This window comes from Lathyrus oleraceus, chromosome 1 (assembly GCF_024323335.1).
Source record: "Lathyrus oleraceus cultivar Zhongwan6 chromosome 1, CAAS_Psat_ZW6_1.0, whole genome shotgun sequence".
Classification (NCBI taxonomy): Eukaryota; Viridiplantae; Streptophyta; class Magnoliopsida; order Fabales; family Fabaceae; genus Lathyrus; species Lathyrus oleraceus.
Window position 1 is genome coordinate 34,924,280 of NC_066579.1, and position 16,854 is coordinate 34,941,133.

Consider the following 16,854-nt stretch of genomic DNA (forward strand, 5'->3'; position numbering starts at 1 on the left):
AACTGCAAAACCTAATGTGTCACGCTTTTATCACGCATGCTCAGAAAGTGAGACAACTATCGCCACTAAGAACCACATGAAATCAAACGACAAAAAGACCATTTAATGCAGCGGCTGTTCAGAATAAGGAAGACAAATCAATAGGATTGCTTCTGATCAGAATCTTTCTGATTCATGAAAACTTCCTTACTTCAGAAAGAATAACAATCTTATAATCTAATTTAGAGTTCTAAAGACTTTGACATTCTGAAATACATCTTTCCGTTCTGGATATAATTTCATAAATACGTTTTTCAGAATGAACAGGAATCTATCTTCAACAAGGTGTTTTGTAAAGATATCAGTCAATTGATGGTCTGTATCAACAAATTTTAAGTGAAAAATTCCCTTCTGAACATAGTCACGTTAAAAATGATGTTTTATTTCAATATACTTAGCCCTAGAATGCAAGATAGGATTCTTAGATAAACAAATAGCATAAGTATTATCACAGAGAATAAGAATGTTACTCTTAGATATCTAATAATCTTCCAGGTGACTCTTCATCCAGAGTATCTGAGTGTTGTATCCAGAAGCTGCAATGTATTCAGCTTCGGTTGTTGAGAGCATAATTATTGACTACCTCTTGCTGGACCATGAGATCAAGTTATCTCCCAAAAATTGGCAACTTCCAAAAGTACTTTTTGTTTCAATTCTGTCTCCAGCATAGTCAGCGTCACAATAGCCTACTAATTTATACTCACTTGATTTTCTATAAAATAAACCAAGGTTAGTAGTACCTTTCAAATACCTAAAGATTCTCTTAACATCAGTTAATTGAGTTTCCCTATGATCTGATTAGAAGCGAACACATAAGCAGATACTGAATAAGATATCAGGTTTAAAAGTGGTTAGATATTTAAGAGAACTTATCATACCTCTGAATAGCTTCTAATTTACCTTACTGCTTACCTCTTCTTTCTCTATAATACATGTAGGATGCATTGGAGTCTTCACTTGCTTGCATTCTAGTAAGTTGAATTTCTTCAGAAGTTCCTTTGTGTATTTGCTTTGATGAATATAAGTTCCTTATGATCTTTGATCAATCTGGATTCCCATAAAGAACTTAAGTTCTCCCACCAGACTCATTTCAAATTCTCCCTACATAGACTTAGAAAAATCCTTGCACAGCGATGCGTTAGCAGAAGCAAAAATAATATCATCAGCATAAATTTGCACAACCAGAATGTCATTCTTAAAGGTTTTGCAAAAGAGAGTTGTGTCCATTTTCCCTCTAGTAAAATCATTTTCCAAAAAAATGTTTCTTAGTCTATCATACCGAGCTTTGAGAGCTTGCCTCTGACCATACAAAGATTTTTTCAGTTTACAAACAAAATTAGGATTTTGAGAACTTTCAAAACTAGGGGGTTGATGCACATATACTTCTTCAGAAATATATCAATTCAGGAATGCACTCTTAACATCCATCTTATAAAGGATGATGTCATGATTGACTTCAAAACAAATTAAAATATGAATAAACTCTAACCTGACAAGTGGAGCAAAGGTTTATGTATAGTCTATACCTTCTTGCTGACTATAACCTTGTACTACCAGTCGAGCTTTGTTTCTGACGACTTCACCTTTCTCATTCAGCTTATTTCTGAAAACCCATTTGGTTCCAATGACATTGAAACCTTTTGGTTTTTGAACAAGACCCCAAACATCATTTCTGGTAAATTGTTTCAGTTCTTCTTCCATAGCCAAAATCAATTCATTATCCATAAGAGCTTCATCAATTGATGTGGGTTCTATCAGAGACATCAAACCTAGAAGAGTCTCTTCAGAAGGTTTGAGTGAAGATCTAGTTCTAACTGGAGCATTTTTGTCTCCCATAATCAATTCTTCAGAATGAGAAGTTCTTGATCTACTCTTCTTCTGATGAGATGGATCAATTATTGCTTCTGGCTGAGTCGTTTCTTTAGATTCTTTGGCTTTGTCTTTTGAGTCTTCTTCTCTAGAGATAAAGTCTTTGGATTCTGAAAGATTGATCTTCAGATCTGCAAATTTCTCAACTAGCTTTGACTTTTCAGGGTCAAGCTTATCATTGAATCTAACGTGAATTCATTCCTCAATAATTCATGTTTTTGTGTTAAAGATTATGTGGCCTTTAGATCATTCATAATATCCTAACAGTAAACACTTATGTGCTTTAGAATCAAACTTGTCAAGATTCTCTTTAGTGTTTAGCATAAAACATTCACATCGAAAAGGATGAAAGTAAGAAATGTCGTGCTTTCTGTTCTTCCATAATTCATAAGGAGTCTTACCCACAATAGGTCGGATAGAGATCATGTTCTGAATGTAACACGTTGTGTTAATAACTTCTGCCCAGAAATGCTTAGCCATATCAGTTTCTTGGATCATGGTGCAAGCCATTTCTTACAAAGTCCTATTCTTCCTTTCTACAAATCCATTTTGTCGTGGAGTTCTAGGGCAGGTGAAATCATGGAAAATACCATTTGAATAAAAAGGTTTTCAAAATGTTTGTTTTCAAATTCGCCACCATGATCACCTATGACTTTGACTATTTTGCAATTCATTTTTGTTTGCACTAGTGAGCAGAAGGTAGAAAACACAGGATGTGACTCATCCTTGTGTTTCAAGAACTTTACCCATGTCCAACGACTGTCGTCATCAACAATGACTAATCCATATTTCTTTCCATTGATAGAAGCAATTTTCACTGGTCCAAACAAATCAATGTGCATAAGTTCTAATGGTTTAGAGGTAGAAACAACAGTTTTAGCTTTGAAAGAAATTTTAGAAAACTTACCTTTCTGAAATGCTTCACAAAGAGCATCTAAAGCAAACTTCAGTTTGGGTAGACGTCTGACTAATTCAAGCTTATTTTGCTGAAAAATATTTCTCATGCTAACATGACTCAAATGTCTATGCCATACCCATTGCTCCTCATTAACAGAAATTAGACATTTTACATTTTGATCTTCAAGATCAGAAAGTCTAATTTTATAAATGTTGTTCTTCCTCTTTCTGTTAAAAAGGATTGTACCATCTTTCTGATATACAGCCTTATAGGACTTTTGATTAAAGATGATATCATAACCATTGTCACTAAGTTGGCTAATAGACAAAAGGTTATGCATTAGACCATCAACTAAAAGAACATTGGTAACAGAGGGAAGTTTACAGTTACCAATGGTTCCAAGGCCAATGATCTTTCCTCTATGATTTCTTCTGAAACCGACGAAGCCTCTAGGATTAAGTTCCAAATGTTGTAGCATAAACCTTCTTCCCATCATGTGTTGTAAGCATCCATTGTCAAGGTATAATGACTGGTGTTTTAGCTGTGTTGTTAAGGATGTTTCAACATAAATTATTTTATCCTTAGGTACCCACTTTTTGGGCCCTCTTTTGTTAGTTTTCCCATAGTTTCTTACAACTTTGGATCTTTTAGCAGAAGGATATTCATGAGAGATTTGTGCATGATACTTAGGTTTCATAACAGAGTTCTTATCCTTAGTATGCTTCTGTGTCTGTGCAGAAGTATCAAGCTTAGTGCCAGCAGGCACGAAATGCACATATGGAGGTTTTGGTTTGACCTTCTGACTTTCGTCATGTTTTATAGATTTTGTAGAACCTAAACCTATCCTTCCATTGTTGCTAACTCCATAGATCAAGGAAGCTATTCTGCTTCTATTTATGCTTTTAGCCAGAAAGTACTGAAATACTTTGTCATATCTGATGACACAATCAATACCAGATGCTTCTGAAATTATTTCCTCCGCTAGTTTTGAAATTTTGCTTTTCAAAGCAGAGTTGATACTTTCTAAAGAAAATAATTTTCATTTGAAGAGGAAATATCTTTCTCAAGCTCTTTTTGAGTTTTAGAAGTAATTTCTTGGACTTGTTTAAGGTCCTTGTATTTACTCTGAAGACTCTGGTACTTTTCCAGTATTTTAGAAAGACATGATTCAATATCAATACGAGATAGGTTAGAAAATACCCCTTCAAAATTGGAGTTTGATTCTGATTCTGATAATACCTTATCTTCTGGTGTTTTGTAGCTTATGGGATCCTTTGTGGTTTCCATTAGTGCAACATTTAATTTTTATTCGTCGGGATCTTTTTCTTTAGATTCCGGGTCATCCTAGGTAGCCATCAGTTCCTTCTTGACTTTGGAGAAGTTCTTCTCGGGCCTTTTATCCTTCTTCAGCTTGGGACATTCATTTTTGTAGTGGCCTGACTCCTTGCACTCGAAGTAAATAATTTTTTTCCGAAACCTTTCTTCTTTTGTCCAGATGAAGAATCGAAGCGACCAGCAGTCCTTCTGACTCTCTTGAACTTCCCTTAACCGCTTTGCCTGTGTTTCCAAAGTCTATTTACTCTCTTTGAGATTAGAGACAGCTCATCATCATCTGAGTCTTCATCAGATCCTTTTGATTCTTCCTCGGCTTGATAGGCTCCTGTCTTCTCAGGCTTGGATTTTAGAGCAACATATTTACCTCGCTTCTGAGGTTCATATTCTTCTAGCTCAATCTCATGACTTCTTAAAGAACTAACAAGTTCTTCAAGACTGATGTTGTTGAGATCCTTTTTCAGCTTCAAGGTAGTTACCATAGGTCTCCATTTTTTGGGAAGACTTCTGATAATTTTCTTAACATGATTAGTTGTAGAATACCCTTTGTCTAGAACTTTAAGTCCTGCGACAAGCATCTGAAACCTTGAGAACATAATATCAACTTTTTCACCATCTTCCATTTTGAAAGTCTCGTATTTCTGGATTAAGACCAAGGCCTTTGTCTCCTTTACTTGAGTGTTTCCCTCATGAGTCATTCTCAGAGAGTCAAAGATGGATTTGGCAAAATCCCTGTTTGCTATCTTCTCAGACTCTGTATAAGAGATAACATTAAGCAATATGGTTTTGGCCTTATGATGATTTTTAAAGTCTTTCTTTTGTTGATCAGACATGGCACTTCTTGCTAAAGTATTTCCTTCAGCATTTACTGGGTGAATGTAGCCATCGACTACGAGATCCTAGAGATCAACATCATAACCAACAAAATAAACTTTCTATTCTGTCTTTCCAGTAGTCAAATTTCTCACCATCAAAAATAGGTGGTTTTGCACTGTAATGATCTCTATCATTATTATTAACAATGTTAGCAGCGTTAGCATCAGCCAGTTTCTCACACAACTAGATCGGTAGTTTACATTATAAGGTGTTGATAAAACTTTTATCACAATCAGAACCGAAACTATGATAGCAATTAAAGGTTTTAAAAACACAAGAAAGGGGTGTTTGAATTGGATATTACAAGCAAACGCTTTTTCCAAAACAAAAAACACCACTAACAAGTTAATAACAAAGAGATAAAAAGCACAAGTATTTTTATCTTGGTTCGCTTGAAATCAAAGTTAATCCAGTCCATCCGCCAAGGTGATTTTTCCTTATATATAAGGACTTAATCCACTATAATCAACATATTACAACAAACACAAAGAATAACCTTCTTTGTCTTCACAAGGATCCAATTAAACCTTAGTCTCCTTAAGGACTCACAAAGAACAACCTTCTTTGTCTTCTTAAGGATAACCTCCTTAAGGAATCAAGCAAAGAGTTTGAATTATATTTTGTGTGTTACAATATGCTTCTATACAAGCAGATTTTACACAAATAAATAGCAAACACTTAAAGAAAAATTGTATACAAAAGAATGATAACTTTTCACAAAGAAAATAACTTGTCAAAAATATTTACGTAACAGGTAGGTTTTTCTTCAAGTCTCCAAGTCTTTCTTATATAGCATGAGCATAGGACTGTTAGAGGGAAAATGGGGAAAACTCATTTGAGCGGCTGTCCACTGTTGGATGGGAAAGGAATGATATTGCGTACGTCCTTTCTCCCACAAAAGCAGTGACAAGTGTGATGTATAGTACTGTCCTTGTCCACGAAATCATGTAGTGGAAAGGTTGTTCGTTTTGTACCATGTACTATTTGATCACGTTCCCATTTTGATCTTATCTTCAAATTCATTGGATTCTGATGAAAGTTGATGAAGCATGAAATGAATAAATAGAGAGCTGGATTCAAAAACTTCAGACCCTTTGGTCAGAACCTTGACAGCGTCAGTAGTCTGGCTTGAGGTCTTCAGTGTCTTCATAATCCTCAGTCAGAACCTTGATAACTTCAATCATCTGGCTTGAGATCTTTTGAATCTTCAGCTTCATAACACAACTTCATAAGCTTTCAATTCTTTAGAAGTTTGGTGATTAGAGTCACATCCAGAAGCAAGAACTGAGAGAACATTGCAGCAGCAACATAGTGTCTCCTCAAAAGCTTCTGATGTGTGAAATACCTCGGAAGCAGAAAGAACATTGCAGCAACAAGATTGGTGTATTTCATAACTTCTAATAACTTGCCCAGAAGCGGATTTAGAACACATAGTTCAAAAACTGATGATGTTGCACATCATATATTCATAATTTGAATTGGTTATTAAAGTTACACAATAACAAACCATTAGGGTACCAAAATTGTTCTCACACAAATACAATATTGTTATCATCAAAACTCAAGGTATATATGTAAAACCACATCTTGTTCTAACAGTAGGGGTGTACATGGGTTAGGTAAACCCAACACACCCACTAAAACCCACCCAAACTGACCCAAAAAAATGGGTTGGATCGGATTATTGGGTGAACATGGTTTTCAAAAAGGAAAAACCATTCAAAATAATTGGGTTATGGGTAAACCTACACCCAACCCATAAAATCCAAGGGTTATTGAATGAGTATTTTTTGGCTATTTTTTGTAATTTGATGAGTGATGACTTTAAAGTATTTAATCTTGGTTGCTTCAATTACAACCTTTTGAACATCTTTTATTTTATAAGTAATGAGTTTAACTTATTTAGGATACCATACTTTGATTACTATAATGTAACTTTGGTTTTTGTAAATATGTTTATGATGATTTTTATTTTACATTTAAACATTTGATGTTTAAAATAATAACGGTAATAGGTTATACTTTTTATTAATAAAAAAATGACACATCATTTATAGTTATATAAGAAAGAAAAAAATTGGGTAATCTGAAGGAGATGAGCGATCCAAAACGCAGCGGAATTTAAAATTTCTCCTTTAGTGATCCTTACGAATGGGCATGATCAGTGATAGAATCGTTACCTCTTGTGGCGATTGTAATCTTTGATGCAGATCTATGGAGCGATCACGAACGTTGAATGAAGACAACGCGTCTACTCAGTCCACACGAATGGATTCCTTCAATCTCAGTGTTAGCTGCTACGAATGAAGGCTTTGAGTGAGAGAGAGAGAGAGAGAGAGAGAGAGAGAGAGAGAGAGAAACGAAATTGCAACTGCACAAATGCTTCTACACAAGGGTTCTATTTATAGAACCACTTGTGTGGGCTGCAAGCTAAAAAGCCCACTCAAGTGTATGTGGCCCATATCTTATAATATGCCAAAATCACTTAAGTGCGTGGTACCTTACCATATTTCGTATTCTACTTAAGTACATCGTACCTTACGATGTTCTACAATTCACTTAAGTGCACCGTACATTACGGTATTCCTTAGTTACTCTATCTCTCATCAATTCGTACTTTTGTGTGTGACCCTGTAGGTTTTCGCGGCATTGGCAATTATATTAAATCACGTATTTAACATAATAAACAGTGAGCGGTATCTAGCAACACATCACTACTATCCAAGACACTAAAAATGTCATGTGATCTGACAAATCCTTTTGTGATAATACTTATGTGTACAATTACCATTTTGCCCTTATGTCTATATTGAACACAAGGCATAGACCGTGTCATCCTTGTCCAGTTTAATATTGGGCCCATAGATATTTATCCTGTTACGCAGGATGGGCAAATTCCATCTAGGTCACTCATGTCCCTTAGCATGCTTCGTGGAGTACCCATCAACTATCTTTATGGTCATCCAGTTACGGGCAATGTTTGATCAGCAATAAGGCACTCGACTCTACATCTAGGGCCCATAGTGGTTTCAGGTCGAAGGGTGGTATACACCACTATCACCATGAGAATAACTTATGACAATTTGCATAACATTCTATATAGTATTCTCATAGCGGGTCAATCCAGTATAAATATTACTCTTAATATTCATACTTATGTTTAAGACTTGATAACTCCTTATCCACGATCCATGAGATGTGATCATCAGTCTATATACATAATAGTCTTAATGCTTTAATGTTATCTCACTTCACAATAAAGCTCGACTATGGATACTTTAAGAATAGTGTCCTTATGTTTAATGTGATCTCATGATTAAGTCACACTTGATACATTAAATGGACTATCTATTCTAGGGACTTTATTAGACAAACACAATAAAGAAAAATCCTTTTATTATTAATAAATAATTCGATACAAGTACCAAAAGTATTGGCCTCTAGGGCTTACACCAACATAACCCACTACCCAACCCAATCCAACCCACGAATTAGTGGTTTTACCCAAACCAACCCAATGATGTTATGGGTGGTTATTTTACCTCACCCAAATCGGTGTACCCTGTATGGTTTGGGTCATGGGTTTGACTAAATTCAGCCCAAACCGACCCATGTACATCCTTAGTAGGGAGTACCCTTATAGCATGTTAACTATAATGATTACATGCCTACAAATCAATGCATCTATGTATACAGATAATGCAATGGCTATTGTATCCCCTATTAATCCATACTTAGCATCAAGATTTGCTAAATTAATCCTAGTCGAATGGCATAACCACAAGGAAGAGTTATGATATATCCCTCAAGTTATGCCATCTTTAACAACCAATTCCCTCCAGTCTATGAGGCAACAAATGGATGAGAGTAACCATGATATGGTGAATATGCTTACACAACAAATTTAGACCATATTCAACCTTTTGATTCATAACACTAACCATAGTTACCATCAACTAGCGCACCAAATGGGTATAATTACTGATTTGTTTGGTGTTCCTCAAGAGCATGTGCAACAAGTGTCTAATAACCAAATACCACAACAGGATGTACCTGTCGAAAAACCCATACCAAGTGTAGCCGAGGGCAATGTAAGCCTAAATGGCCCAGACGTAGTAATGATGCATAGTAACCAGAATGCATACCAGGTGGCTAGAAATGTCCAACAAAATAATTTTTGGGGCAAAATAATATAAATAATATGGTTGAACAAATTTTAGCCCAGAATGGCCTAAATGTTAGCCTTCATAGGCCAAATTTTGTCTCTACTTTGTGTGAATATGTGTTGCAGACTGAACTTTCAAGGGGTTGGAAAATCCTTAAGTTCACCAAGTTTACAGTGGATACTGACGAGTTCATTGTCGAACATATTGCTAGATACTAGTCAGAGGCTATGGACTTGGCCAATAATGAGAACTTAAAAATGAAGTATTTCTCAAATTCTCTAACTAAGAATGCATTTACATGGTTCATTATCCTTCCCTCAAATCCCATATGTAATTGGAATTAGTTGGAAAGAATATTCCATGAATAGTTTTACATGGGCCAGTCAAAGATTAGCATAAAATATTATCTTATTAAAACCTCATTAACATCATAATGCTTAGTGTTAGGAGGCAAAAATAGTACGACCTTTAAAAATTCTTTGGATCTCATTTTCGTCAGGACTTCATCCAAAGTAATGGTACCCTCATTACTATAAAGAAGGACATCCTTAAAGTTATCAAAGGATATGGATAATGAGCTCAACAAGATTAGAGTCTTGTCATCATTATAAATATTCTCCACAATATTCTCAAGGTCATCAATAATATTGTGAAATTTTCTCAACTACTCCAATATGGATTAGTTATCTACCATTTGGAATGAGTGGAGTTATTGTTTCAAATACAACTAGTGAGCCAAATACTTGGCCATATACAATGATTCAAGTTTTTCCCGCATCGTGTGGAACCATGTTTTGCAGGTTAATTAAAGAAGCGATCAAAGCTTGACATTGATAATATATTTTTGGTGATGACAACTTATATGACAACCAACTTGTACAAAAACTTGTATAAACATCCCTTACAACCTACGAGGATTCAATTATAATAAACGATTAAAGATACAAGCAGATGAATCTGGGTTTGATAATCACTGCAAACATCCTCTAATGATGATACTCAACTTGAAGATATCTCAAGCCTCGTCTCCAAGAAGATTCAAGAAAGTGTTTATATGATTGGTTTCCTTGACAAGTTTTAAAGCTTCAAAGTGTGAAAGAGAGGAAATATGGAAGTTCGCCCTGTCGCATTTGAGTGAACCGTGTTTTGTAAAAACACAAGGGATTTTTTGTAAATTTATATGGTTAAATCACATAGACATACTAAAACAAGTTTTAAAGTGTCTATTTATTAAATAAAACACCCCTAAAATGTTTTGAAGTCGTGTCAGTTGAACCATGAACTGTCAGAATAATTTTGGACACGTCTTTGAATTGTCCAATTGATTGGCACTTATACCCAATCGATTGAGTTAGTGCAAGCGACGTCCATAAACTATTATGGCAATGTCTTAATGAACGTATACATCTAAGTATCCATTCTTTCCATGTTGAGCTCCAGAAAATAATTACTTAGGGTTCCCAATCGATTGGCCTAAGGTCCCAATCGATTGGAGCATTCATTTTGGACCATAAAAATTTCATTTTTTGCACCAACCTATAGCCTATAAATAGAGGCCTCTCCATTCACATTTTTAGACTCAGAAACGTGAGCCTTCTACCTCACTCCCCAGTCTCTCTCTAAAAATATTTTTAACTTTCTCTCACTTTAAGTTAGTTGTAGTGCTTAGAGAAGGTCTTTGTGTTTGGTGAGGAATTTTTTATTCTGGAAAGAGTGTTATTATAAATCCACCTAGTGTTTTTTTCTCTTGGTTTAACAATTTATACTTAAGGGAGTGTTTGTTTGGGTTCAAATCTAAACCCTTTAACAACTTTGGTATGGAGATTTAGTTTTTAAGTCATCGGTTCGGTTCGTAAACTCAACCTGTGTAAAAGCTAACTTCGGTTTAAGATAAGCCCAATTTGAAATCTCACATCGATTCGTGAGTTCAGCCTTGTTTAAAAACTCACTTTGGTTTGAGATAAGCCTGGTTTAAAATCCCACATTGCTTTGTGGCCAACCTAGTCAAAACCTCGATTCAGCTCGTGAGTTCAATCTGGTTAAAAGCTCACTCTGATTCAAGATAAGTCCGTATAAAATCTTGATTTACCTTGGGGACTAACCGCTCCAGTTTTGTGTTTGGAAGAAAGACTAACCACTTATCTCCGCAAGTTCGTGTTTGGAAGGAAGACTAACCGCTTCTCTCTGTTGTTCATTGTTTCGGTTGGAAGTTAGACTAAAACTTCATTTTTCCTTGTATAAGGGGGTTTGAGAGTTTAACCTACTAAAAGCTCTTAAGAATTACTAGATAGTCTCAAGATCAAATCTTGGGGTCAATATTAAGTCTTCTTGGCTGAACCATTATAAATCTCTGGTGTCATTTCTCTTACCCTTAACTATTTATCTTCCACATATTTACTTTTTGCTGATATTTCTAAAATGCTTTTATCAAAATAATTTTAAACTTTGAAAATGATAACAAAATGTTTTAAGATTATCGTTTTTCTAAAATCCTCAATTCACCCCTCTTGTGTGTGGAGTCTCATGTCTAACACATGATACACAACGAAGCCATAATCTTATCCTTGGAAACTTCCATTAGAACTTTATTTATGAGACACAAGATAATGGAACTTATGACCGTATCCATCATCTCAGTCTTCTATGTTTTGTTGGGTGTGCATGCATCAATCACTCACTCACTCTCCATTGCTTCAATACACTTCTCTTAAGTTAAAATTTTTGGCATATTTACTTTCCATAATCCAAGATCACCGTCTCTAGAAAACCTCTCGATTTGCCATTTAGAATTCAAAGTGTTCACTTGTAAAAAAAATCCCTTTGCTTCATAGTGGATGTCACTTTTTATGAACTTGAAAAGTTTCATCACACCAAGAAATTTAATGTATAGGGAAATATAACACTGACAACCAAAATAAATGACCTTCATCAAAATAACTCTCTATGCAGTAAGACATCAATTTAAATTTTCAGAAAAAGATAAAGTAAAGACAATAAACTCGATAACTAATTCATCCAGTTTGATCAAACGATCTAGAGAAATGAGCTCTCTGATTTATACTTCCAAGAGTTATTACATAAGATTACAAATGAGTTACAACAAAATATCCATTCATATTCCCAAGAACAAACCTTATTTTCTACCAACGTGTTTTCCAATCTCTCTAACTCTCTATATATGAATTACATAAGCCCATGGTATTTAGAAGTGTTTCTCAATCCCCCTTAAATATCTCTAAGGGTTTTCCAAATTCCAAGAAATCACTCATAATAATTTATCTTTAACTCTCTAAGATTACCACTAGGATTCACAAATCATTTTCTTCATCTTCAAATTTAAATTTCTAAAGGTTGTCATAAAAGAATGAAGATATACAAATTTATAGGTGCTATAACTCAACAGATGCATAACAATTTCAAAAATCAACCAATTAATGAAACCCAATACACGCGAACCAAGAAAATAATACCCGAGTTCCGACGAAACGAATCTGGTTCAGATCCACCGTTGTGTCGCCGCTGATCGGTCACCATTTCCATTGAATTCCCGCCGTTAATCCGACATATTTTCATCACTTTGGTAAGATTTATGTTTGTTTTTAGTTGCTTTGGAGTCATTTATCATGTTTTGTTGGTTTGGTATCGCATTGCATTCGATTACAAGTTTATGTCAAAAAGATCTCGTTTATGCTTCGTTTGGTAGTGTCATTGTTACAGGCCATTGCACAGGTTTAAAAGCAATAATGGTGAAGTTATGGATACTCAGAAAGGCAAAAATATGAAGAAACAGCAGGTCAACACGGGCACCCGTGTGCCACAACACTGCCCGTGTTGTTGATCAGGCAGAGCAAAATGGGAGAAGGAAAACAGAGATCAACACGGGCACCCGTGTGGCACCACACGGCCGTGTTGATTAAAACAGTGCATTAACACGGGCACCCGTGTGGTGGAACACGGCCCGTGTTGTTGCTTTTGTAGCTTGTGCTGAAAATAATTATAAGGGAGAGCAACACGGGCACCCGTGTGGTGACACACGGCCGTGTTGATTGGACGCAGCTTGGAAACCCTAACTTTTACTTTGTGAACTGATTCTGCTCATTAAGGGTAGTTTGGACCTTTTGCTTGTAAGAGATTCATCTGAAGCTATAAGAAGGCTTGGAAGAGAAAGAAGAAGGCACTTTTTGACGGACGAAAGAAAACATTACATTGGAGAAGATAGCGAATACGAAGGATTTGAAGACGGCGAGATTCAAGGGCATCAACCATTGAAGATCAAAATCTCCGAATTCTTTGTAATGTCTAATCTTTACATTATGAGTTCTTTAAGTACTATGAGAGGCTAAACCCCCTGATGCTAGGGGGGTGGTCCTGATGTTATCGCATGCTATGACTTTGAACCAATGATTTCTTGATTACTATGTTACGTATTTCAATTCAATTGTGTGATGTTATTATGCTTTTGTATCGGACAAATACAAATTGATCTATGACTTCCAATGACAGGATTGTGATTGTTAGGTTTTTCACACAATTGGGTTTATGAATGCATCATCTAGGACTAGTAACTTTCGTAAATCACCGTAAACCTTGATATTTTGTATGATTAAAACCAATGATTAATCGAATGAACATTTGAGTAAGAATTGGTAGTTTAATAGTTTCTTCCTTAAGGACTTAAGTAAGAACATTCTGAGGTTAGGTGATTGAATGTTTCATATGTATTAAGGAAATCTTGACTGAATTCATAACCGGTTAACTCAACCACTCACCCTAGCATCTTTTATCTTAATCGATTATTTTTACTCTTTGTGTGTTTACTATTATAAATTCCCAAACAACCCAACCATTATCTTTTTGTTCTGATAGAATCAAATTAAAATAAGTATTTCCTACGCAATCCTTGAGATCGATACTTGGAAATAAAACTCCTTATTACTACATCGGTAAAAATAGTACACTTGCTATTTTTCCGATCAGCCGCCATTGACTGGTTTTTGGAATCTCAAAATATATTTTTTTCTCTTGATCACTTAAGACTTTAAGGCATACTTCATCAATAGCTTTAGAAATCTATTTTGGATCGGACGAAGGGATCAATAATTATGGCACAAAGAGAAGAACGATTCATCGCGTCACATGTAGAACAAGTGTGTTATCCTGATCAAGAATGCATATGATCTCCATTCAAGATCAATCAGACGGATCTCCACATTACATGTCTATAGATCAGCAAGCGGTTATAACTGTTCCACTATATAAAATGAGACACATCATTTCTCAGGTACTTTTTGAATTCAAATCCCATTCACTCATCTTACTCTCATACTGACTAAGAGTAGATTATAAACAACACTCATACACTATAATCCAATGGGGCGCCTTTTCTAAATGACAAAGTCGTGAGGATTCTCACACCCAAAACGGATAATACCTAATAGCCACAGTTACGCGGACTTGAAATCGGTCAGTACGGAACATTGACGTTGTGGAAACTCGATGTTTGCACCATGCCTCTTAGCCTCGTCTAGGAGACGACTGGTTTGGATTGACCAAAATAATTCCGTAATAATAATTTTGTATTACTCTAGAATCGAGACTAGAGACTAAGAGTGATTTATAAACAATAAACCTCAATTCAACGAGACACAATTTTTTAATTCTTACGCAGACCTGAGATATATTGATACAGAAACATTTATAAAAGAGAATCATAATACTTTATTTTTTTTTATAAAATTAATCAAACTTAAAATAGTGACTAGCTCATAAGCACAAACTATGATTCTCTCATCTTTTTCTCTCCATTGTTCTCTATCTCTTTATTATAAAAATATTATTGCTTTAGAGAAAAAGTGAGATTAAGAGAGAGATAGAGACAAAAGAGACGAGGAGAAGATCCAAAGTCTAAGCATATCATCAAATATTTAATCGAGTCAAACTTGTAATAGCAAGAGCCAAGTGTATACATAATTGAAATTATAAACAAATATTACTTTAAGGATCTATATAATATGTCTAGAAATCTTAAAGAACCTACACATAGAACAAACAGAATGTTTAAAAAACCAGAGATTATAATTTTTGCATAATTTAATTATATATATGCAAGAGCTATTTCCCAAAAATGGATTTAAACCACCAAATGCCTTTGTTGTCTTGGGGGCCTTCTTCCTCCGGGGGTGGATCAGTATGAGGTGTTTTGCGGAGTTTGGTAACATCATATCCCTCTTCCTTTGCCTTCTCAACAATTTCATCATAAATTTCATCATCTAAACGAGTCTCCCTGCATAATATCTGTTAACCAAAATTCATCAAAACCATATTATAAATAATACTATAAGTTACAACAAAAGAAAGAGAAAGGAGAAGACCTACCCAAAGTGATTTCTTGGTTGGTTCACCAATCAAAGCATAATGATAATCATGAGCAATAAACAAAACCCAATAATTCCCTGTAACAGGAATAATTGGAAGGAATGGAGGAAGGTAAAACTTGACTTTGAATTTAGCTTCATCATTATTAGGGTTAGCCTTAAAAGCAGAACCTTGAATAAAACCTCTTTTGCCACCACTCCAAGTCTCATTAAGAACATCAACAGTTCCATCCGTGTTGAGTTTGTATGTTGCTCTTGTGTTTGCTCCATCCTTTGGCTGATCCCTTGATGGAAATGAAGCTATCTCGTACCATCTTCCCATATATCTTTCAAGATCTAAACCCTCAACAACTTTCATCTCTTTTTGTTTTTCCATTGCTATTGCTACCTCTAGTTTTTTTCTATGTTGAAAATTGAAATGATAAGGTTTCAAGGTGGGTGGATCTTATATAGTCTAGTATACAAGATAAGAAAGCGGTTAAGATATCTCAGAAATTACTTTAATCAATGTGGGAAATTTTGGACCCAACACGTGTACTCTCTCATTCTTTTCTCACCAAAAATTTTGTACTTATGATTTTTTATTTTATTTGTTTAGTTATAAGTTAATAATACTTCCCTCCACTTTTTCTCTATATCAAAATAAATATTTTTTTATAATATTTTTTATTTTTTTATTATTATATTTTTATTTATTAATTTTTACTTTTTTCAATTATTCTATTAATTATAATTAATAAAAATATTTTAATAAATAAAATTAATTTTATTATTAAAAGTAATATATCTAATTATTTTTTAAAAAATTACCCATTATTCAAATAAGACACATATTATGAGATAAAAGTAATAATATTTTAATTTCAATATAATTAATTTTAATTTTAATTTTAATTTTAATTTTAATTTTAATTTTAATTTTGATAATTGCTAATATAATTTAGATTTTAGTAGAGACTGTTTCAATCATTTTTGTAAAGTGTTTAAAAATCCGAAAATAATCTCCAAATTATTTATATTAATTCTTTTATTTTTAAAATAACAAGTCCTTTGTAATTTAATTTGAAGGAATAAAACTCAAATTCGTTCAAGGAAAGCTGTAAAATAACATCACTCTCTTTCTTTTCTTATTATTTTTGACTTATTATAGATATTAAGAAAGATAATAAATTTTATTATTTTTAAAATAATAATTCTTGTTTTATTTATAATATTTTTAATTATTTATTAATTATGTGATATGTGTAGTTTTGTTAAAACTACAATTAATGTTATTTTAAATTTTATTAATTTTTAAAAT

At 34.2% G+C, this 16,854-nt stretch overlaps 1 protein-coding gene across 1 annotated transcript; it reads right to left on the bottom strand.

The window, feature by feature from the left end:
- Window positions 1-15,101: 15,101 nt before the first annotated feature.
- LOC127085620 (temperature-induced lipocalin-1) lies at window positions 15,102-16,025 on the bottom strand. The gene is made up of 2 exons (XM_051026137.1): window positions 15,556-16,025; window positions 15,102-15,474 (listed from the first exon to the last, which is right to left on the bottom strand). Exons 1-2 carry the CDS (start codon window positions 15,928-15,930, stop codon window positions 15,292-15,294), a joined length of 558 nt encoding a protein of 185 aa, XP_050882094.1. The 5' UTR covers window positions 15,931-16,025; the 3' UTR covers window positions 15,102-15,291.
- Window positions 16,026-16,854: the final 829 nt, after the last annotated feature.

What these genes read in the sequence shown, in the direction of transcription:
- LOC127085620 (XM_051026137.1), bottom strand. Translation starts at nt 15,930, where the DNA reads ATGGAAAAACAAAAAGAGATGAAAGTTGTTGAGGGTTTAGATCTTGAA. An exon ending in CAACCAAGAAATCACTTTGG is followed by an intron (nt 15,475 to 15,555) that starts GTAGGTCTTCTC and finishes TTTGGTTAACAG; the next exon opens with ATATTATGCAGGGAGACTCG.